Source organism: Scyliorhinus canicula, chromosome 9, assembly GCF_902713615.1.
Source record: "Scyliorhinus canicula chromosome 9, sScyCan1.1, whole genome shotgun sequence".
NCBI classification, from domain to species: domain Eukaryota; kingdom Metazoa; phylum Chordata; class Chondrichthyes; order Carcharhiniformes; family Scyliorhinidae; genus Scyliorhinus; species Scyliorhinus canicula.
In genome coordinates, this window is record NC_052154.1 from 167224715 (window position 1) to 167247047 (window position 22333).

At 46.0% G+C, this 22333-nt stretch overlaps 1 protein-coding gene across 7 annotated transcripts in view; it reads right to left on the reverse strand.

Moving 5' to 3' along the window:
* trim66 (tripartite motif containing 66) overlaps positions 1–22333 on the reverse strand; it is a 407144-nt gene that overhangs the window by 95753 nt on the left and 289058 nt on the right. For 6 of the 7 annotated variants that reach the window (XM_038808134.1, XM_038808133.1, XM_038808136.1 and 3 more), the window contains one exon: positions 15842–15945. The exons of the other annotated variant lie outside the window; for it this stretch is intronic. In XM_038808134.1, the coding sequence (XP_038664062.1) occupies positions 15842–15945 (104 nt within the window). The remainder of the gene's footprint in view (positions 1–15841; positions 15946–22333) is intronic. 7 annotated transcript variants of the gene reach the window in all.

Sequence of the window (22333 nt, forward strand, 5' to 3'; positions counted from 1 at the left end):
TGCGGTTGGGCCCGTGAATCACGTCCATATGTTTTGGTTTGCCGATGTTATGTCGGAGGTTCTGAAGGCAAGGGTGGTCCCGAGTCCAGAGGTGGCGATCTTTGGTGTGTCAGAAGACCCGAGAGTCCAGGGGGCGAGAGAGACCGATGTCTTGGCCTTTGCCTCACTGGTAGCCTGGAGACGGATCTTGCTAGCATGGAGAGACTCGGACCCCCGAAGTCGGGGGTGTGGGTGAGTGACATGGCTGGGTTTCTCAGGCTTGAGAAAATGAAGTTCGCCTGAGGGGCTCGATGGAAGGGTTTGCCCGGATGGCAGCTGCGGAAGGTAGACATGGTAGAGAAATAGAGAAATACAGCCCACGATGTTGCGCCAAACTTTTGTCCTAGGTTAATCATAGAATTTTGGACAATTTTACATGGCCAATCCACCCAACCTGCACATCTTTGGACTGTGGGAGGAAACCGAAGTACCCGGAGGAAACCCACGCAGTCACGGGGAGGATGTGCAGACTCCACACAGTGATCAAGTCAAAATCGAACTTGGGACCCTGGAGCTGTGAAGCAATTGTGCTATCCACAATGCTACCGTGCTGCCCTTAAGAAGTTAACCTACACTCCATTATTCTACCCTAATCCATGTACCTATCCAATAGCCGCTTGAAGGTCCCTAACGTTTCAGACTCAACTACTTCCACAGGAAGTGCATTCCATGCCCCCACTACTCTCTGGGTAAAGAACCTACCTCTGACATCCCCTCCATATCTTCCACCATTTATCTTAAATTTATGTCCCCTTGTAATGGTGTGTTCCACCCGGGGAAAAAGTCTCTGACTGTTTACTCTATCTATTCCCCTGATCATCTTATAAACCTCTATCAAGTCGCCCCTCATCCTTCTCCGTTCTAATGAGAAAAGGCCTAGCACCCTCAACCTTTCCTCGTATGACCTACTCTCCATTCCAGGCAACATCCTGGTAAATCTCCTTTGCACCTTTTCCAAAGCTTCCACATCCTTCCTAAAATGAGGCGCCCAGAACTGCACACAGTACTCCAAATGTGGCCTGACCAAGGTTTTGTACAGCTGCATCATCACCTCACTGCTCTTAAATTCAATCCCTCTGCTAATGAACGCTAGCACACCATAGGCCTTCTTCACAGCTCTATCCAATTGAGTGGCACCTTTCAAAGATCTATGAACATAGACCCAAAGATCTCTCTGCTCCTCCACATTGCCAAGAACCCTACCGTTAACCCTGTATTCCGCATTCATATTTGTCCTTCCAAAATGGACAACCTCACACTTGTCAGGGTTAAACTCCATCTGCCACTTCTCAGCCCAGCTCTGCATTCTATCTATATCTCTTTGAAGCCGACAACAGCCCTCCTCACTATCCACAACTCCACCAATCTTCGTATCATCTGCAAATTTACTGACCCACCCTTCAACTCCCTCATCCAAGTCGTTAATGAAAATCACAAACAGCAGAGGACCCAGAACTGATCCCTGCGGTACGCCACTGATAACTGGGCTCCAGGCTGAATATTTGCCATCCACCACCACTCTCTGTCTTCTATCGGTTAGCCAGTTTGTTATCCAACTGGCCAAATTTCCCACTATCCCATGCCTCCTACTTTCTGCACAAGCCTACAATGGGGAACCTTATCAAATGCCTTACTAAAATCCATGTACACTACATCCACTGCTTTACCTTCATCCACATGCTTGGTCACCTCCTCAAAGAAGTCAATAAGACTTGTAAGGCAAGACCTACCCCTCACAAATCCGTGCTGACTATCCCTAATCAAGCAGTGCCTTTCCAGATGCTCAGAAATCCTATCCCTCAGTACCCTTTCCATTACTTTGCCTACCACCGAAGTAAGACTAACTGGCCTGTAATTCCCAGGGTTATCCCTATTCCCTTTTTTGAACAGGGGCACGACATTCGCCACTCTCCAATCCTCTGGTACCACCCCTGTTGACAGCGAGGACGAAAAGATAATTGCCAACGGCTCTGCAATTTCATTTCTCGCTTCCCATAGAATCCTTGGATATATCCCGTCAGGCCCGGGGGACTTGTCTATCCTCAAGTTTTTCAAAACGCGCAACAGATCTTCCTTCCTGACAAGTATCTCCTCGAGCTTATCAGTCTGTTTCACACTGTCTCTCCAACAATATGGCCCCTCTCGTTTGTAAATACTGAAGAAAAATACTTGTTCAAGACCTCTCCTATCTCTTCAGACTCAATACCCAATCTCCCGCTACTGTCCTTGATCGGACCTACCCTCGCTCTAGTCATTCTCATATTTCTCACATATGTGTAAAAGGCCTTGGGGTTTTCCTTGATCCTACCTGCCAAAGATTTTTCATGCCCTCTCTTAGCTCTCCTAATCCCTTTCTTCAGTTCCCTCCTGGCTATCTTGTATCCCTCCAGCGCCCTGTCTGAACCTTGTTTCTTCAGCCTTACATAAGTCTCCTTCTTCCTCTTAAGACATTCAACCTCTCTTGTCAACCATGGTTCCCTCACTCGACCATCTCTTCCCTGCCTGATAGGGACATACATATCAAAGGCACTCAGTACCTGTTCCTTGAACATGTTCCACATTTCACTTGTGTCCTTCCCTGACAGCCTATGTTCCCAACTTCTGCACTTCAATTCTTGTCTGACAGCATTGTATTTACCCTTCCCCCAATTATAAACCTTGCCCTGTTGCACGCACCTATCCCTCTCCATAACTAAAGTGAAAGTCACAGAATTGTGGTCACTATCTCCAAAATGCTCCCCCACTAACAAATCTATCACCTGCCCTGGTTCATTACAGTAGTCCCCCGTTATAACGCGGGTGTTGGGGTCCAGGACAGCCACCCGCGTTACATCTGAGCCGCGGATCATTTTATCATTCAAAACTCATACGAACAGTCATTTGGAATTTTAAACTATATAAACTTAAACTAAACGCATAAACGTATCGTCAGCAACAACGCAGGGTAGAAGTGTGGAGGCAGGAATTCTGTAATTTGAGAAACAGGATTTGGACATCATACATTTTGAAGGAGTACAGAGAAAAAGCCTCGCAACACTGCGCCCGGAGGCGTACAGACTGTTCGAAGCGGAGCAGAGACCACAGGGCAAGTGACTGCAGATGTCAACATCCAAGCTTTAAAACTGAGCCCACTCCCCAATGCCCGCGAGTAAGGGTTCCCCTTCCTGAATGCAGCCCATCACTCTCGCTGCTGTCAGCAGGCTTGTTTGCTAAAAATAATCCGCTCCCCGACTGGAAACCTGAAGTTGCCCCAGCTCCGTCCCAGTGCAAGTAAGTGGGGTCCATAAGCCCCCCGCCGTATATCGCGAACCGTGGTATTGCGGGGCGCGGTACAACGGGGGACTACTGTACCAAGTACTAAATCCAATATGGCCTCCCCTCTGGTCGGACAATCTACATACTGTGTTAGAAAAGCTTCCTGGACACACTGCACAAACACTACCCCATCCAAACTATTTGATCGAAAGAGTTTCCACTCAATGTTTCGGAAGTTGAAGTCACCCATGACTACTACCCTGTGACTTCTGCACCTTTCCAAAATCTGTTTCCCAATCTGTTCCTCCACATCTCTGCTGCTATTGGGGGGCCTATAGAAAACTCCCAACAAGGTGACTGCTCCTTTCCTATTTCTGACTTCAACCCATATTACCTCAGTAGGCAGATCCCCCTCGAACTGCCTTTCTGCAGCTGTTATACTATCTCTAATTAACAATGCCACCCCCCCACCTCTTTTACCATCCTCCCTAATCTTGTTGAAACATCTATAACCAGGGACCTCCAACAACCATTTCTGCCCCTCTTCTATCCAGGTTTCCGTGATGGCCACCACATCGTAGTCCCAAGTACCAATCCATGCCTTAAGTTCACCCACCTTATTCCTGATGCTTCTTGCATTAAAGTATACACACTTCAACCCATCTCCTTGCCTGCAAGTACTCTCCCTTTGCCAGTGTTACCTTCCCCACTGCATCACTACGTGCTTTGGCGTCCTGAATATCGGCTTCCTCAGTTGCTGGACTACAGATCCGGTTCCCATTCCCCTGCCAAATTAGTTTAAACCCTCCCAAAGAGTACTAGAAAACATCCCCCCCAGGATATTGGTGCCCCTCTGGTTCAGATGCAACCCGTCCTGCTTGTACAGGTCCCACCTTCCCCAGAATGCGCTCCAATTATCCAAATACCTGCAGCCACGTGTTCAATTGCACGCTCTCCCTATTCCTAGCCTCGCTATCACGTGGCACCGGCAACAAACCAGAGATGACAACTCTGTCTGTCCTGGCCTTTAACTTCCAGCCTAACTCCCTAAACTTGTTTATTACCTCCACACCCTTTTTCCTACCTACGTCCCTCCCCCTTCAGGATCCTGAAGACACGATCCGAGACATCCCTGGCCCTGGCACCCGGGAGGCAACATACCTTTCGGGAGTCTCGCTCGCGACCACAGAATCTCCTATCTATTCCCCTAACCATTGAATTTCCTACTACTATTGCTTTTCTATGCTCCCCACTTCCCTTCTGAGCCCCAGAGCCAGACTCAGTGCCAGAGACCTGGCCGCTGGGGCCTTCCCCCGGTAGGTCATCCCCCCCAACAGCATCCAAAACGGTATACTTGTTTTGAAGGGGAACGGCCACGAGGGATCCCTGCACTGTCTGCCTGTTAGTTTTCTTTCCCCTGACTGTAACCCAGCTACTCTTGTCCAGTACCTTTGGTGTGGCTACCTCCCTGTAACTCTTCTCGATAACCCCCTCTGCCTCCCGGATGATCCGAAGTTCATCCAGCTCCAGCTCCAGTTCCTTAACACGGTCTCTGAGGAGCTGGAGTTGGGTGCACTTCCGCAGGTATAGTCAGCGGGGACACAAGTGGTTTCCCTCACCACCCACATCCTACAGGAGGAGCATGCAACTGCCCTAGCCTCCATCCCCTCTTACTTTACAGAATTAGCTGCCCCGTGGACCAACTGGACCTCCGCCCTCCGACTCTGCTTCCAGTCAGCTGTACTCTAAACTCCTGGCTCCCTTCACGCTCTTTGATAAATATAGGAAATGAAATGTAAGGAGCACCTTACTCCCTCCTCACCTAACTCCCTCAGTCACCAAACTCTCACTGTAGCACTCAAATGCCACAAGCTCAGCACTCCCTCAGTCACCAAACTCTCACTGTAGCACTCAAATGCCACAAGCTCAGCACTCCAGTGCGGTAGGGGTGGGTTGGTGGGCTATTTTTGTTGGGATGTTGGTTATGTAAGCCATGCTGGCTGGTTTTGGGGAGTGTGGCTGTCCATTGTGTTCAAAGTTATAATATAAATGCCTGAATTATTTTTTTATTTTTTTTAAAATAGGAAATAGGGCTTCTGTGAACTCTAGGTAGCAAATAAATCCAGTATAATGGACAAGAAATCCAAATAAAAATGTTTTGAATAGAGGACACTTCCAGTCCAGTTCTAACAGTTGGACTCTCAGATAACCAACAGACTCTTCACAGAAACTGCAGGAAGGAGCTTCTTGGACACCCCATCACAGTTCAAAGATTTGGTATGCAGTGCCCAGTTACATCCATCGGAGGGAATAAAAATAGAAAATATTGCAGGAAGCACCAAGGTGAGAGACAGTGAATACAGGACAGCATGAGCCCAAAGTAAAGAAGGTAGAAAAGAGGTCCTAGGCCCTTGGGAGGAAATGCAGAATGCCTCCCCCTACAGCTACACAACAGCAGATCCTGACCTCTGTAACTGGGTTTTCAAAAGAAGGAAAATATTTTCAAAGCCTGATGCACAATTTCAGTAATTGAGTGATGTTCTTAATAGTTTCTATTCTGTCAAATCTCAAAATCAAGATGCAGATGTTCCCTCGGGTCCTCGAGGCTGATATCAGCCAGCAGTCATTGTTCACCCACCCTGTTTTTAAAGCACCACTGTCACAAACAAAAACAGGTATGATGGGAATAATGCAGTAAATAAGTGACTGCAATAAATGTGATTGTGGTGTTTGCAAAATTCTTTTTACGTTCTTAGGAATTAAAATTCCTTTACATTTGTGGTGACAGGACCATTGCTGAATTCAGTGTAGACTTTTAAGAGATATTTCTATTATAGGGAAAAGTAGAGGAAGGGATGGGATTTTAAGGATCATAAAAGTAAATGTTCAAATGACACATCTCTGAATGGTTCAGCCAATGGGAACTCAACTAACTAATCCTGTAATCTCACAGCTTTCACTGCTGTTCTCCTCCAAATAATAGATTCACAGAGCCCATAATATACAGTTTTGCCAGTTGAGCTCACTACAGCCAAGACTGACAGAATATGCAATCCATTTGATAGCAATAGTAAAAAAGCAAAGTATTCTTAGAAGTTTCTATAATTTAACATTCTTGCTGACTCAGGCCTGAATGCCCAAAGTCTGTTTGTGATAACACATTTTTATTTGGGTGAATTGCAGACAGCCCCAATCGTCACAACAACAGGAAATTGGGTTGCAGGTTGTCCTATCTTTATAAATGTGACACCTCACTTTAGTTTACATTCAAATGGACTTCCGCTTGTGACCATGGAGTGATTGGTCACATAAAGGGCTGATCCTGTTCAAAGTCACAGAAAAGGTCTCTTTTTACCCAGATCCGGGTGGAATTTTGATGAAAAGGCCTAGTTTACCTCTGGAATGGTATGTCTTCCGATCACCGGACCCCGCAGAAAAAAGTGAGCAGTTTAGCTGGAAAGTTGAAACAGTCTTGTGCTTCACAGACAGTCTCTTCCAGCATGCAGGCAGGGGAGGGGCAAGCTGGAAAGCCTCAGATACAGGAACTGCTGACTTTTATCAAGGAGGAATTCCATGAAGAGAGGAAAGAAATGTACAAGGATCATTCAAAGGCCATTGAAGAAGCTGTGGCACCCCTGAAGAGTACTTTGGAGCGGATGGACAGGTGTTTGGAGGTGCAGGGGTCATAGATTTGGGAGATTGAAGGAGTGATTTTGGACCACAGCGATCGTGTGGTGGCTCTGGAGGCGGAGGTGGGACTGCCAGGAGACCTCTGTAAAACATTGAAGGCATTGAGAAGGCAGAACCTGCGAATAGTGGGCCTGCCTGAAGGAGTGGAAGGTGTGAGTGCCACGAGGTATTTCTCGAGGAAGCTGGCGGGACTGGTGGCAGAAGGGGTGCTAGATAAGGCACCTGAAGTGGGCCGAGCGCATAGGTCTCTGAGGCAAAAGCCTAAAGCTGGGGAGCCGCCACGGGCGGTGATCATGAGACTCCATAAATTTGTGGAGAAAGAGAAAATTCTACGGTGGTCCAGGAAGAAGCGTAGATGCAACTGGGAGGGAAATAACATCCGGATCTATCAGGACATTGAAGCGGAGTTAGCAAAACGGCGGGCAGGTTTCAACAAGGTCAAGGCGGTGCTGCACCGCCGGCAGATCAGGTTTGGGGTGCTGTACCCGGCGAAATTATGGGTGACGTTCGGAGGCCGGGAGTATTATTTAGAGACCCCAGAAGCAGCCGAAGACTTCATTAAGGAGCATAAACTGGGGGAAACTGAGTGGACAATGCCTGGGAACCGGGGTGCAGGTACTATGTAATGGTCGGGAGCATGTTTGAAGTGGGTGTAGTGATTGGGGCATTTTCACCTTTTTTTGTGGGGGGGGGGGGGGGGGTTCTGTTCAATGTTGAGATTGTGAGGAGTTGTAGGAGTGAAAAGTTTATGTGGGGATGGATGTTCCCATCCCCCCTCCTGTTGTATGGGACTGTTTGTGTTCAACATCTGTTTGTTTGCTTTTGGAGAAGGCTACCTGGAGTTCAGGAGAAGTCCTCGTTTGGGTGGGGGAGGGCAAGGCCAGCAGGAGGCCTTCTTCTTTGAGCTGAGGAGTGGGGGAGTCATTAGGATGTGCCTTTGGGCAGGGGCAGCCGCACTAGCAGGTTATGCTGGTGAATGGAAGTGAGGTGGTGGGGGAGAAGGCCAAGAGGGGTGGTCGAGGGTAGGGGGGAAAGGGGAAGTGGGGAGGGGGGGGGGGGGGGAAGAAGGGGAGGGTTTCTGCGACGCAGAAGAGGGTGAGAGATGACATGGTCAAGGGCGAAGAAAGGGGCCATCTGGGATGGGCTAGGTACAGAGTGGAATTAAAGGGGCAAGAGTTAAGTGGGGAAGATGACGGACAGTAGAGGGGATTGGAGGCGCAAGCCTCCGGTAGGGTTCGTAACGTAGAACGTCCGGGGACTGAATGGGCCAGTTAAAAGGTCACGGGTGTTCGTGCACCTCAGGAGCTTGAAAGCGGGGGTTGTCTTTTTGCAGGAAACATACCTCCGTATGAAGGACCAGGTTAGGTTAAGGAAGGGGTGGGTCGGGCAGGTTTTTCACTTGGGGTTTGATTTGAAATCGAAGGGTGTGCCGATTTTAATGAGCACAAAAATGGGATTCGTGTGTGCGAAGGAGGCGAGGGATCCAGATGGGAGATATGTGATTGTGAGTGGGGTATTGGAAGGGGCACCGGTAGCAAATGTGTACCGGTGGTAAATGTGTATGCCCCGAATTGGGGGATGATGTGGGTCTTATGAGGGGGTTGCTGGCAGCAATCCCGGATTTGGCCATGTACCAGTTAATGGGAGGAGATTTTAACTGTGTCCTGGAGCCGAGGATGAATAGATCGAGCCCCAGGTCGATGGGTAGGGAGAGGATAGGTATACTGGATCCATGGAGCTTTCAGAACCCAGGGAGAAGGGAGTATTCCTTCTTTTCACACGTCTATAAGGCGTATTGGAGGATTGATTACTTTGTAGTGAGTCGGGAGATTTTGGTTGGGGTGGACGGGGCAGTGTGTGCGGGGATAGTTATCTCGGACCATGCACCCCACTGGCTGGATATTCGGTTCGGTACAGGACGAGAGCAGAGGCCAGGTTGGAGATTTGACTCGGGGTTGTTGGCGGATGAAGGTTTTTGTGATAAGGTGCGGTTGGCGATTAGGGATTATGTGGAGTTCAATCAGAATGGGGAGGTGTCGGCAGGCATTTTTTGGGAAGCACTGAAGGCAGTGGTCCGGGGAGAAATCTCATTTACGGTTCGGGCGAATAAGGAAAGGAGAGCGGAATATGAATTTTATAAGGAATTTGCAGCGGACCTGGCACCACATCGGTTGGGGGTGTTTAATGAAGCACTGGAGAAGGGGGAGTTGCAGGAGATGATGAAGCAGGCAGTAATCACACTAATCCCAAAAAAAATCCCCTAAAAAATCCGGTGGAATTTGGGTCACTTAGACACATATCACTATTGGACACAGTTGTGAAAGTATTGGCTAAGTTGTTGGCGGATGGATGGAGGATTGTGTCCGAGGGATTGTTGCAGAAGATCAAACAGGCTTCGTGAAGGGCAGGCAGCTTGCGAGTAATATGTCGGCTGTTGAATGTGATGGTGAATCAGTCGAGAGCTCTGGTACCGGAGGTGTTAGTGTCCATGGACGCGGAGAAAGCATTTGATCGGGTGGAGTGGCGGTATTGGGTTTGGGCCGAGATTTGCTGCATGTGGCGCCAAGAGCGAGGGTGAGAACAAACGATATGAGCTCACGAAGCTTTGACTTACACAGGGGTACGAGGCAGGGGTACAAGGCAGGGGTGCCCGCTGTCGCCACTGCTGTTTGCGCTGACCATAGAGCCATTGGTGATGGCTCTCAGGGGGTCGGCAGAGGATAATGAAGGGAGAGGGAGCATCGGGTGTCGCCCTATGCCGATGACCTCTTGCTGTATGTTTCGGATCCGTTGGAGAGTATGGGAAGGATTATGGGCCAGTTGGGAAGGTTTAGAGGGTTCTCGGGATACAAGCTGAATTCAGGGGAAAGCGAGGTATTCCCAGTGAATGAGCTAGCACAAAGGCTAATTTAGGGGGGATGCCATTTACAGTAGCGAGGGATAGGTTTAGGTACTTGGGGATTCAGGTAGCGAGGGAATGGGCGGGGCTCCATAAGTGGAACTTAACAAAGCTGGTGGAGGAGGCCAGGGAGGATCTTAAGAGGTGGGATACATTGCACTTAACATTGGCGGGGAGGGTCCAAGTGGTGAAAATGAATATTCTGCAGAGGTTCTTGTTTATCTTTCAGGCTCTCCCGATCTTAATACCAAAGGGCTTTTTTTCGGCAAGTGGACACAATCATCTCTGACTCTGTATGGGCGGGGAAGGTGCAAGGGTGGGGAGGACCCTGCTACAGAGGCAGAGGCAGCAGGGGGGGGGATTGGCATTGCCAAACTTGCTTCATTATTATTGGGCGGCGAATGTGGACAAGGTGTGGCAGTGCTAGGAAGGAGAAGGGGTAGAGTGGGTTAGGATGGAGGAGGAATCTTGTAAAGGTTCTAGTTTGAAGGCTATGGTGATGGCAGCATTGCCAATGGCTCAGAGTAGGTATTCAGGGAGCCCAGTGGTGCAGTCCACGGTGAAGATATGGAATCAGCCGAGGAGATATTTTAGGGTGGAAGGAATGTTGGTGCTAACGCCGCTATGCAAGAATCATGGGTTTGGGGATGTGGATAGTGTATACAGGAGGTGGAGGGAAGTGGGGCTGGTCAAGGTGAGGGATTTGTATTTGGAGGAAGGGTTCGCCAGTCTGGCGGAGCTAAGAGAGCGGGTAGACCTGCCGAGAGGTAGGGAGTTCAGATATCTACAGGTTAGGGACTTTGCACAAAAGGTCTGGAAGAAGTTCCCTAGATTGCCGGGATACACCCTGCTGGAGTGACTGCTTCTTCCGGATGTGGAAGGGGAGGGAAGAATTGGGGATATATATATAATATATATATATATGTGGTTTAGGGAGCAGGGAGACGAGCGGATGGTGAAGATCAAGGAGAAATGGGAAGCAGAGTTGGGAATAGAGATCAATTGGGGAGAATGGAGTGAGGCACTGCGAAGGGTAAATGGGACCTCCTCTTGTGCATGGATGAGCTTGATACAATTTAAGGTGGTGCACAGGGTGCATGTGACTCGGGCGAGAATGAGTGGATATTTTTGCTATTGAGGGAGTGCAGCGAAGGTTTATCAGGCTGATTCCTGGGATGGGCAGGACTGTCATATGAGGTGGGGATAATCGGTTAGGATTATATTAATTTGAGTTTAGAAGAGTGAAAGGGGATCTCATAGAAACTTACAAAATTCGAACAGGATTAGACAGGGTAGATTCAGAAAGAATGGTGGGCGAGTCCAGAACTAGGACCATATTTTGAGGATAAGGGGTAAACCTTCTTAGACTGAGGTGAGGAGAAGTATCTTCACCCAGAGAGTGGTGAATTCGCTACCACAGAAATTAGTCGAGGCCAAAGCATCGTGTAATTTCAAGAAGGCATAAGATATAGCACTTGGTGCTAAAGGGATCAAGGGATATGGGGGGGGGGGGGGGGGGGGGGGGGTGTGCAAGGCAGGATCAAGGTATTGAACTTGACGATCAGCCATGATCTTGATGAATGGCAGAGCAGGCTCAAAGGGCCAAATGGCCTCTTCCTGCTTCTATTTTCTACTTTCAATATTTCAGGCCCCCCCCCCCCCCCGTCAATCTGCCCTAGTTTGGGAGGTGACTCACTGAATTTTAGCCTAATATCCAAACGTCCAAGTAATTAGTTAACCTGTCCAATGGTAGGTAATTATTCAAACCATTATTCCCTTGTAGACTAATGACTAACAATTACATGATCCTCAGGTGACCTATTGAATCATATAATTCTATACTGCAGAAGGAGCCCATTCGCCCCATCTAGTTTACACTGATGCTCTAAAAGAGCATCCCACATAGGTCTATATCCCCGCAATTCCAACTAACCTTTTGCACATTAAGGGGCAATCTACCATAGCCAATCCACCTAACCTGCACATCTTTGGACTTTAGGAGGAGCACCTGGAGGAAACTCATGCAGACACGGGGAGAATGTGCAAATGCCACACAGTCACCCAAGGTCGGAATCGAATCCATATCCCTGGCGCTGTGAGGCAGCAGTGCTAACCACTGTGACACCGTGCCGCCCATAACTTCCAAAACATTGACTGGCCTGTAGTTTCCTGGTTTATCCCTCACCCCTTTCTTGAATAGTGGTTTAACATTAGTATTGCTTAATTCTTCCACAATTACTTTTTTATTGAGTCCACTGACCCTTAAAACTTTAAGCTTGCACTGATGGCATGAATTCACTATCCTCCAAAAAATGTTACTTTTTGCACATTTCCTCTGTATATTGCAACACCCGCTAACCCTATAGCATGCAAATGTTTCAACTTTTTTGAAAAACTGTCCCAACTGAACCACACACCAACAAGTTTACAAAGAAAATACAGTGTCCTGACCTCAGGCTAGGATCAAATATCATTTTCTCAAGTACAGTTGCTAACTTTGTTGCTGCTTTGGCTTCCTACCACCAAACCAACCAAAGATCCTATTAGATGCAATCACTTAGGTGCAAAGTTTCTAGATGAAGCTGTAAGATGAGAAGAAATATGTTGCAGAGTAATACTCAATTTTCCTTTTGCTCATAGAAGTACTGAAATACTGAAATGCATGAAAAGCATAACTAGCTTTGCTTAATCCAGATTAATGTCACAAATTTTGCTAGAAAGAGGACAGTAATTCAGTACAAGTAGAAAGTTAGACATTAAGCTCTGAACACCATCAAGAAAGTAATTCAAAACAACAGTGACTTTATAGCAATTACAGAAATTAAAGATACCGCAATGCTACGTAGAGAGGGGCCAAAGGTTAGCAAAATTTATTTGAAATTTGTAAATAATGTGGTCACATAGCATTAATCGGTTCGCAGTCATTGGCTATAATTCCACAAGGCAAGGGCAAGAATTGTCAGACCGACGAGTGATTTTGGGCAAGATAGTGTCAGATAAGCACAATGTGGGGAAATGTGAAATCATCCACTTTCGTAGGGAAAATGATAAAACAAAATGATTTAAAGGTAACATGCAAATACATTTTGTTATGTCGGGGGATTTGGGGTTCCTTGCACAAGAATCAAAGTTAATGTGCAGATGCAATAAGATATTCAGAAGACAAATGGTATATTAGCCTTCATTGCAAAGTGGTCAGACTTTAAAAAGATGTTTTGCTGCAATTATATTGGGCTTTGGTGAGACCACACCTGGAAGTACTGTGAACAGTTTTTGGTCTCCTTAAGATATGCAGACCTTGCAGGGTTGCAATGAGAATTCACTAGATTGATTTCAGAATGAAATTGCTGCTCCATGGAGGATTAGGTAGAATGGGTTTATATTCTCTGGAGTTTAGAAGGAGAAATTATGTCATTGAAACATAAAATTCTTAGAGGGTTCAATAAGATCGATGCTAAGCAGATGTTTTGCCTGGTTGAAAAGAATAGGTATACAATCACCAGGGAGTTGGTCATATAGGAGTGAAATGAAGAGAAGTTTTTTTTACATAGAATTTACAGTGCAGAAGGAGGCCATTCAGCCCATCGAGTCTGCACCGGCTCTTGGAAAGAGCACCCTACCCAAGGTCAACACCTCCACCCTATCCCCATAACCCAGTAACCCCACCCAACACCAAGGGCAATTTTGGACACTAAGGGCAATTTATCATGGCCAATCCACCTAACCTGCACATCTTTGGATTGTGGGAGGAAACCGGAGCACCCGGAGGAAACCCACGCACACACGGGGAGGATGTGCAGATTCCGCACAGACAGTGACCCAAGCCGGAATCGAACCTGGGACCCTGGAGCTGTGAAGCGATTGTGCTATCCACAATGCTATCGGGCTGCCCGAAACTCAGAGAGTTGTGAATCTTTGGATTTTCTACCTACAAGAACTCTTCATGCTCCATTGAGAATGGAGATCAACAGTTTTTTGGGCATGGAGAACATCAAGGAATACTAGGATAGAGCAGGAAAGTGGAGTTGATGTAGAAGTTCAACTGTGATCTTACTGAATGGTGAAGCAAGCTCAAGGGGCCGCTATATGGTTAATACACTTTTTATTTCTTATGTTCTTATATTGGAAAACTATTTTTGGTGCTGGCTGCAGTGCAGGAAAAGTGTAGTGCAACATGACCTCAAGTGCAGAATGCAAGATGATACAGACAAGTTGTTTGCTTAATTTTAAATAAACAAAATAAATTAAAACGCCCATTTGTAGCACAAACAATTCTAAACACCAATACAGGTATCTTAATAATGTAGAAGTTTACTTCTTCGGAACGCTACCTTCTTGGTTACAACAAGCACATCCAGTTTAATTAACTAAACTAAGGCCTGGTGTCTTCACTTCCCACTGAGCGAAACACTATCTGGATCATCTTGTTAACTTTCAGTAGTTATGACACCACTCCCAGTACAATCATTATGCTGAACATATACAGGAACTAATATGATGCTATCAGTTCTGAACAACAATGTTACTATGCCAGACTGTTATTCACTTGTTGAGGTAAGGGGGGTTAGAGGGGTTAGACTAGTTTTGCAATTATGATATTACACTAGTCATTTTAACAGTCAGATAGCTGTTCCTTTCTACTCCAGCCAATATAAAGTATAATTCAGTGGAAGGGAAAGCAACTGTTTATCCAAAAATGGTTTACCCTAAAATTGTTAGAATAATCTCAATCTTGCTCACTATAAAAATGGCTATCACAACATTTTTTACTCAAATATATACATATCTGAACACCAGAACAAAAATGGAGTGAGAAATTCATTTTTTCTTTTATTTGTTCATAGTATGTGGTCATTTCTTGCCAGGTTAACATTTATCCTTCTTTTGGGAAGATGAGGATGAGCTACCTTCTTGAACCACTGCAGTCCACGTAGGCACATACATCTACAATACTGTTAGGAAGTTCCATGATTTTGCCTATTATAGGTAGGGAGTTCCATGATTTTGATATGATAGTCTGAAGTGTGAAGAAGTGAGGACGATGCATGTCTTGCCGGGAAACTTGCAGCTGGTGTTATCATGTACCTGCTGACCTTGTTCTTCAAGGTGGTGGAAGGTGCTGTCAGAGGAGCCTTGGCAAGGTGCTCCAGTGTATCTTGTGCATGGTACACTGTGCACAGTGGTTGGTTCGATGTCAAGCAACCAGGCTGCTTTGTCCTGTTGTTGTTGATCTTTGATCTTTCTGACTGTTAGCTCATGAGCACACAGAACAATCCTGGCTCAAAGATGAATGTGGAGTATCACGTAGAATTGGTTCTTGTATTCCTTCTAAAACAATATGATGAGTAGCTGACACCTGTCACACCTGAACAGGCAGCACACCTGAACAAAGTGTTGAATTTTAGGCTGCCAAGGAGTGCTTTGTTGTCAAGGAGGAACATCCTGTTTCTCTTGGCTCCACATAAATAAAAAAAATTAATTTCACCTTTCTTGATAGCATCTGCAGGCTGGAATATATTCTATCCAGAAAACAAAGCAGGACAGACTAGATAGCTGCTCCACCTTAACACCAGTTTTACATTACCACCCTTGCAACTTTGGGCGAGACAAATTTCAGGTATGCTTGGTGTCCCCAAGACAAGTATAACAAGTGCCAATTTCTACTCATAATATATGTTCTATGAACTAAATTGCCATTTCAAATAGGACCAATAAGCAGCTTCTCCTCGAATTTGGAAGTTGTACAGAGAAAATGTGAAATGCATTTTATGAAATATGTACAAAAACTTGAATTATGGTTACACCAACGATGCACTTAAGCACAGTCTATACAAAGATGATCTAGTGAACTGATTAATCTTGCAGATTAGACACAATATCAGTAGTATACTGAACAATTGCTAAATTTCCAGTTACAAAACTGAAATACAGATGACTCAATATTTGTATTGTGCTTACCTTTTCCATCTTTTGAATTACTTGGGGATAGTCTCTGATGAAGACGTTCTCCACTACATCGCTTGTGAAACACGTCTGCCTGCAAGCAGGGCAACAGATAATGCCTGAGGTAGCCAGAGCAGCAAAAGACATCAAATCAACAACAGGAAATGAGATTAACCACACATACAGCAGTAACAAATTCAGTTTAATTTCTTAATGAAAAAAATGACCACCTCCAAAAAGGAAGTTAATTTGCAATGCAGTGTCACAAATTTGTATCTCGGAAAATAATTTGATATAATATTCATTTTATTGTATGTACTCAAGCCGCACATAAAACCTGTAAAAACAAAATCCATGTTATGCCCTTAGTCACCTCCCCATGCAGTTTGCTACAGATTTATTAATTGAAGGTAACATTTTCTGGTGGCAAACTGCCCCCAATAGACAGACAGAGCACAAAGAGAGACAAAGGCAAAATAGTGTGGAAGCTGGAAACTTGAAATAAAAACAGAAAATGTTGGCTACATTTGTGGTGGAGAGAGAAATAGAGTTAATTGTTTCAGGTCAAAAACATCCCTCAGAACTGGGTAAATGCTAGAAATTCAATAGGTTTTTAAGTGAAAGGGGAGAGGTGTTGAAAAGAGAACAAAAGTGAAGGCCTGTCATAGGGTGGAAGGCAGGAGAGATTAAAAGCAAAATATTGTGTTCGTGATGGGGTCCATTGGCTGAGAAACTGGTGGGAACACTGCGTCACTCATCTCCAAGAGGTCAGGCGTAATTACCAGGCAATCAGACACTTACCTGGACAGCCTCAGGCCTCTCACACAATCAAACTACCAGTGGAGTGGATGTCCTCACTAGCTGCCATCCGATCTCCCCACAAGGATTTGCTGGATGGTCTCCCTGCATGGCAAGACCCCACTCGCTGAATACCAATGGCGGTGCGATGAGACACTTAAGTGACTACATAACTGCCTCAATTGCCCTGGGTAGAATGGCCACCCGCCACATTTTCCCACCTCACACCTTCGTGCTCTATTCAATACACCTGCCCCCCCCCCCCCCCCAACCCAACCCCTTCCCCACCCCACTCACGAGCCTACCGGGGGGGGGGGGGGGGGGGGGGGTTTAAAAGGTTTGGTGGTCAAAGGGAATGGTAAAGGGGCAAGTAAAGAAACTAAGAAGGAGGTATGAGTGGCGGAGGATGAATAACTGTTGCTCAAGTAAAATAAAATCCTGTAACCAAAAAAGGAAACAAAATAGGGGCAGATGTTCCAGTCTGAAAGTGAACTCAAATATTGTGTCCAGGAAGGTGCAAAGTATCATAATTAACAAAGATGAGGTGCTCTTGAGTTGCTGCCGTGTTTTGTGGCAAGCTTTATAGAAAGGAAACTGGGGACAAAGAGGTCAGTAGGAGAGCAAGGTGCAGAATTAAAATCATGGGCAACTGCAACTTTGGGGTAATGTTTACAGTCTGAACAGAGGTGTTCCACAAAGCATCACCCAATCTGCATACCCACTCCCCAATGGCAGAAATAGTGTTGGATGATTTAAGAACAGTCGCAATGGGCACTGAGAAACTGGGAGGCTGGAATGGAAACCTTACAGGAAGCAAGACGTCAAGAATTATAATGACGGTAGCTGCAGGAGTCAGTGGGTTTATTGTGAATATTTGTTGATATCCTCAGGATAGGGGACAAAGTCAAGGAAGGGAAGAGTCGGGCAGCACAGTGGCACTGCAGTCTCACGGCGCCGAGGTCCCAGGTTCGAACCCGGCTCTGGGCCATTGTGTGGAGTTTGCATATTCTCCCCGTGTTTGGGTGGGTTTCGCCCCCACAACCCAAAGATGTGCAAGGTAGGTAGATTGAACACACTAAATTGCCCCTTAATTGGAAAAAATTAATGGGTACTCTAAATTTATTTTTAAAAAAGAAGGGAAGTGTCAGAGATGGCCCATGTGAAGATGCGAAGGGTGGAAAATGGAGGTAAATTTGATGCGATTTTCCAGTTCAGGTCGAGAACAATAACTGCAATGATGCAATATCAAAGTACCAGAAAATGAGATGAGGAATGTTCCACCTATCCCATAAAAAGGCAGGCGTAGCTTGGACTGTGGAGATGAGCAAGAGAGGTCCAGATAAAGAGAGAACACTGGAGATGGGCAAAATGCTATGTAGTGGGATGGGTGAAGGAGAAACATTGCTAGCCAAAGAAATCAGTTTCATGCCAAGCTCAAATTTCATTGAAGTGAGGGTGTCAGGGGACGAAGCTGAAAGTATTTGCTAAAGGCAGAAATTCACAGACAGAGAAGGGAAGCTCAGAGAGTATCACAAAAAGGTGAGATTAGAAGGGATGGGGTCACAGGGAAGTGAAAGAAAGGTCTGGAGGGGCCTTGGTATCCATGAGTGGCTGATGTTGTGATCCTTTGCATCTCAAAAGGAAAGATGATTTTTGACCAACCGCGAGATGAGACAAAGGATGAAATGAAACTTTTGAACCAGGCCAGATTTGAAATAGGGCAAGTCAGTGCCAGTGAAAACAAGAGGTTGACAGTTTGTATATGGCAGCATATGGAATTCGGTGTGGATTTCCAGATGCAGCAAGAACTTGAGAACTTATGTCTAAGAGACATCTGTAATCATGGGTGATGTGGTGAATGTAACTCCGTAATTCACACTGTATTGTATATACATGAGATCATGCATATGTAAGCGCAGTTGTGTTGCCCTACCACTAGGGGGAGTAGCACAGGGAATGCTTAGGAGTTTGTACAGGGCTCCGCCCACGACTCCTCCCCCTGGACTGCTGTATAAATACCAATGCTCAGAGCCAGTCGTTCAGTTCATCGAGAGTTCAACGCGGAACAGGCTGGCTCTGTTGTAAGTAGATTAAAACCACTGTTCATATCTTAAAGCACGTGTCTAGTGAATTGATGGTTCCATCAGGTGGATCCGAAACACTCGACGGAATTTCATTTGGAACCTAAATGGAATGTCAAAACCAGAGTCAGTTGCTGAGCAAGATTATGTTGACATGAAAGCAACTTTTGGTAGATCTAATCAAATGTGAGAAAGGAGATAGATTAAAAATAAATGCGAACAAGGTTTTAAAAAAATGGAAATCCCATCAGAGAGTAGAGTAGAATTTTTCAAGGTAGGTGTTCAAATGATAGTGAATTATATCCTAATTTTAAAAATACCGTTGGAAAGCTGCAACAGAAACAAAATGCTAAATATTCAGCATGTCTAACAGCAATTGTTGAAAAAGACAAAGAGAAAGAGAAAATGGATGAACATTTATGGGATAAATGGGTAATTTTCAGGGTGACAAACTAACTAGGGGAGTGCCACAGAGATCATTGCTGGGGCCTCAGCTATTTACAATTTATATTAATGACTTGGATGAAGATTTGGTAAACAAATTTGCTCACAATACAAGGGTAGGAAGGAGAACAAGCTGTGAGGACGGCAGAAAAAGTCTGCAAAAAATATACAATAGGTTATGTCTTGGCAGATGGAGCAGAAATGTGGGAAAATGTGAGTTTTTCCACTTTGCTGAAAAGAATTGAAAAACAAAATATAATTTAAATGGAGAAAGACTGCAGAATACTGAGGTGCAGAGGGATCTGACTGTCCTTGTTAGGAATCACAAAATGGTAAAAGGAATGTTGGCCTTTATTGCAAGACAGAGTATCAAAGTGAGAAAATCTTGTTTTTTGTTGTGCAGGCATGGAGGAAACCACACCTGGAGTACTATTCTGATCTCCTTACTGAAGTACATAGTTGTTTAGAGAAGGTTTGCTCAGTTGATTCCTGGCATGAAGGGGTTGCCTTTTGAGAAAAAGGTTAAACCTTTATTCACTGAAAGTTTGAAGAATGCTTGGCAGTTTTGGTGAAACAGGAGATTCTGAGGGGGCTTGACAGGGTAAATGCTGAAAGGATGTTTCCCCTCATGGAAGAATTCAAAACTGGAGCGAGAGTTTCACAATAAAGGGTCAAAGTTTAAGTAAAACAGAAGGGTTTTGTTCTTTCAGAGTGTTGTTAATCTTTGGAATTCTCTATCCCACAGAGCAGTGGAAGCTGGGTCATAGAATAAGCTGGTTAGATTTTTGATCTAATCAAGACAAGGGTTATTTTTGCAGACAGGAAGGCCACCATCAAATTAGCCATGATCTTATTGAATGATGGAGCAGGGTCAAAGGTCCAAATGGCTAACTTCAGTTCCTATTTAACCTCTAGTGATTTTGACATTTTACGATTTTAGATAAGGACGAAACAAGAAAAATATTTAGGAAAAGTGCCAGCATGACTCTAGTCTCAGATTTCTGCTAACAGAAGGCGGTGAGTTGTGGCCTGGCTATCAGAGAGGATATGGCCAGGATTCTCCGAGCCCGCACCGGGTCGGAGAATCGGCGTTGACGCCAAAAATTCCCGCCAGGCTGCTTCGACGCCAGGACGTGGTTCTCCGCGGCCGACGAGGCGCCAGTCGGGGACCATTGAAAGAGGCCCCCGCGGTGATTCTCCACGGTCGACTGGACGAGTTCTGCAGACGTAGTTCACATATGGTATCACCCGGCGGGAGCTCGGACCAGTGTTGTGCTGTTGGGGGGCAGGGGGATCAGACTCTGAGGGGGCCCCTCCACGACAGCCTAGCCTGCAATAAAGGCTACCGATCGGCGGGCACGCGCGATCTGGTGAGGTCCTACCTTCTTCCGCGCGGGCCAGCTGTGCCGCTACGCGGTGGCGCCATGCGCAGTGCTGGCGTGGAAACGGCCACCACGTGCATGCGGTGGTGCGGAAATGGCCGCCACGTGCATGTGTGGACCCTCGCCTGCAGTGCTGGCTCCCTGTGGGCAACTGAACCACTGGGCCAAGTGGCCCATTGACACCGGTGTGAAACACTCGGGTGTTTACGCCGGAGTTAACACTTAGCCGGGATTTTGGAGAATCCCGGCCTACTTGCCTGTAAGAGGGCAGCTTCAATTGCCCTCAGGATGGTCAACACCACCATGGACAAAACAATCCATTTAACCAGCATCCCACCAATTGGTTATCCACTCTCTCCACCATCAGTGTACCAAGGCTGCAATTGGTACTGTCTACAAGATGCACAACAGAAACTCGACAATGCTTCTTCAGCAGCACTGCCCAAATCCACGATTTCTACCATTTAGAAGACCAAGAGCAGCAGGTGCTTGCTGAGAGCTTCATTACCTTCAAGTTCCCTTCCAAGACACACATCCAAACATGCATTGCTGTTCCTTCATTGTCGTTAGATCAAAATCCAGGAACTTTAACTTAATTGCAATGTAGGAGTACTATCATTGCTAAAAGCCTTTCAAAAAATAGACTTCTCAAGGGAGACTAGAGAGGAAACACTCCCATAGTGCATTGGGGCTTGGGGGCTTTGGAGATCAAGATGCTATTTATAAATAGCTATACTGAGGAGTTCCGGCGAGATAAGCTCCTCAATGAAACAATGGGGCTGTGTGAGGCCTTGGGTTCTCTGCTGAGGCCCCTTATTTAAAGAGAGTGGTTTTGTCATAGAATCACAGAATTTACAGTGCAGAAGGAGGCCATTCGGCCCATCAAGTCTGCACCGGCCCTTGGAAAGTACACCCTACTTAAGCCCACACCACCACCCTATCACCCTAAACCAGTAACCCCACCTAATCTTTTTGGACATTAATGGCAATTTATCATGGCAATCCACCTAACCTGCACATTTTTGGACTATGGGAAGAAACCGGAGCACCCAGTGGAAACCCATGCAGACACAGGGAGAATGTGCAGACTCCGCAGACAGTGACCCAAGCCGGGAATTGAACCTGGGACCCTGATGCTGTGAAGGAACTGTGCCAACCACTGTGCTACCATGCTGCCCCGTGTATAGCCACTCACTATAGGACTTTGTTCCCATTTAGTTGGGAAGTCCCATATTTTTAGGAAGGTCCAGTCAGAAGCATCCCCTTTCTAGTGCAAATTTAAAATGCGAGAGACGTAGTGCCACTTTGAGTCACGATATCACCATACCAATCTGTCATAAGTCAGTGTGCAATAATAATTCAGGAGTCTGCTGACTGAGCACCTCGACCAGCAGGTACAACACTTAAACTGTATTCTTTGATTGGCTTGTGCAGTTAATGATGACTCCACCTTACTTTAATACAATGCTCAATGCAAAGAGTTCCTGAAATAAAGAAAACTGTCAACTGGAATAGTACACAAAGACTAGCAGGCACTCAAATATAGTTTCTCACAAACATAGGTTGGTCAGCGGTTCCCAAACTGGAGTTGAGACTCCAATTGGGTTTGCAGAAACAGCAAAAGAGGTTATGAACTTGCCCCTCCTCCAAGACTGCCTACTGGATTGACACACATGGCCAAGCTTCGCCCAGCCCTTGTCCTGCTTCCCCTGGACCATGGGCTCTTTTCCTCGGCTATTTCATAGAGTCTGAAGACGTAGGCCCAAGTATGAACCCAGCACAAGACCAACCCATCATCGTGG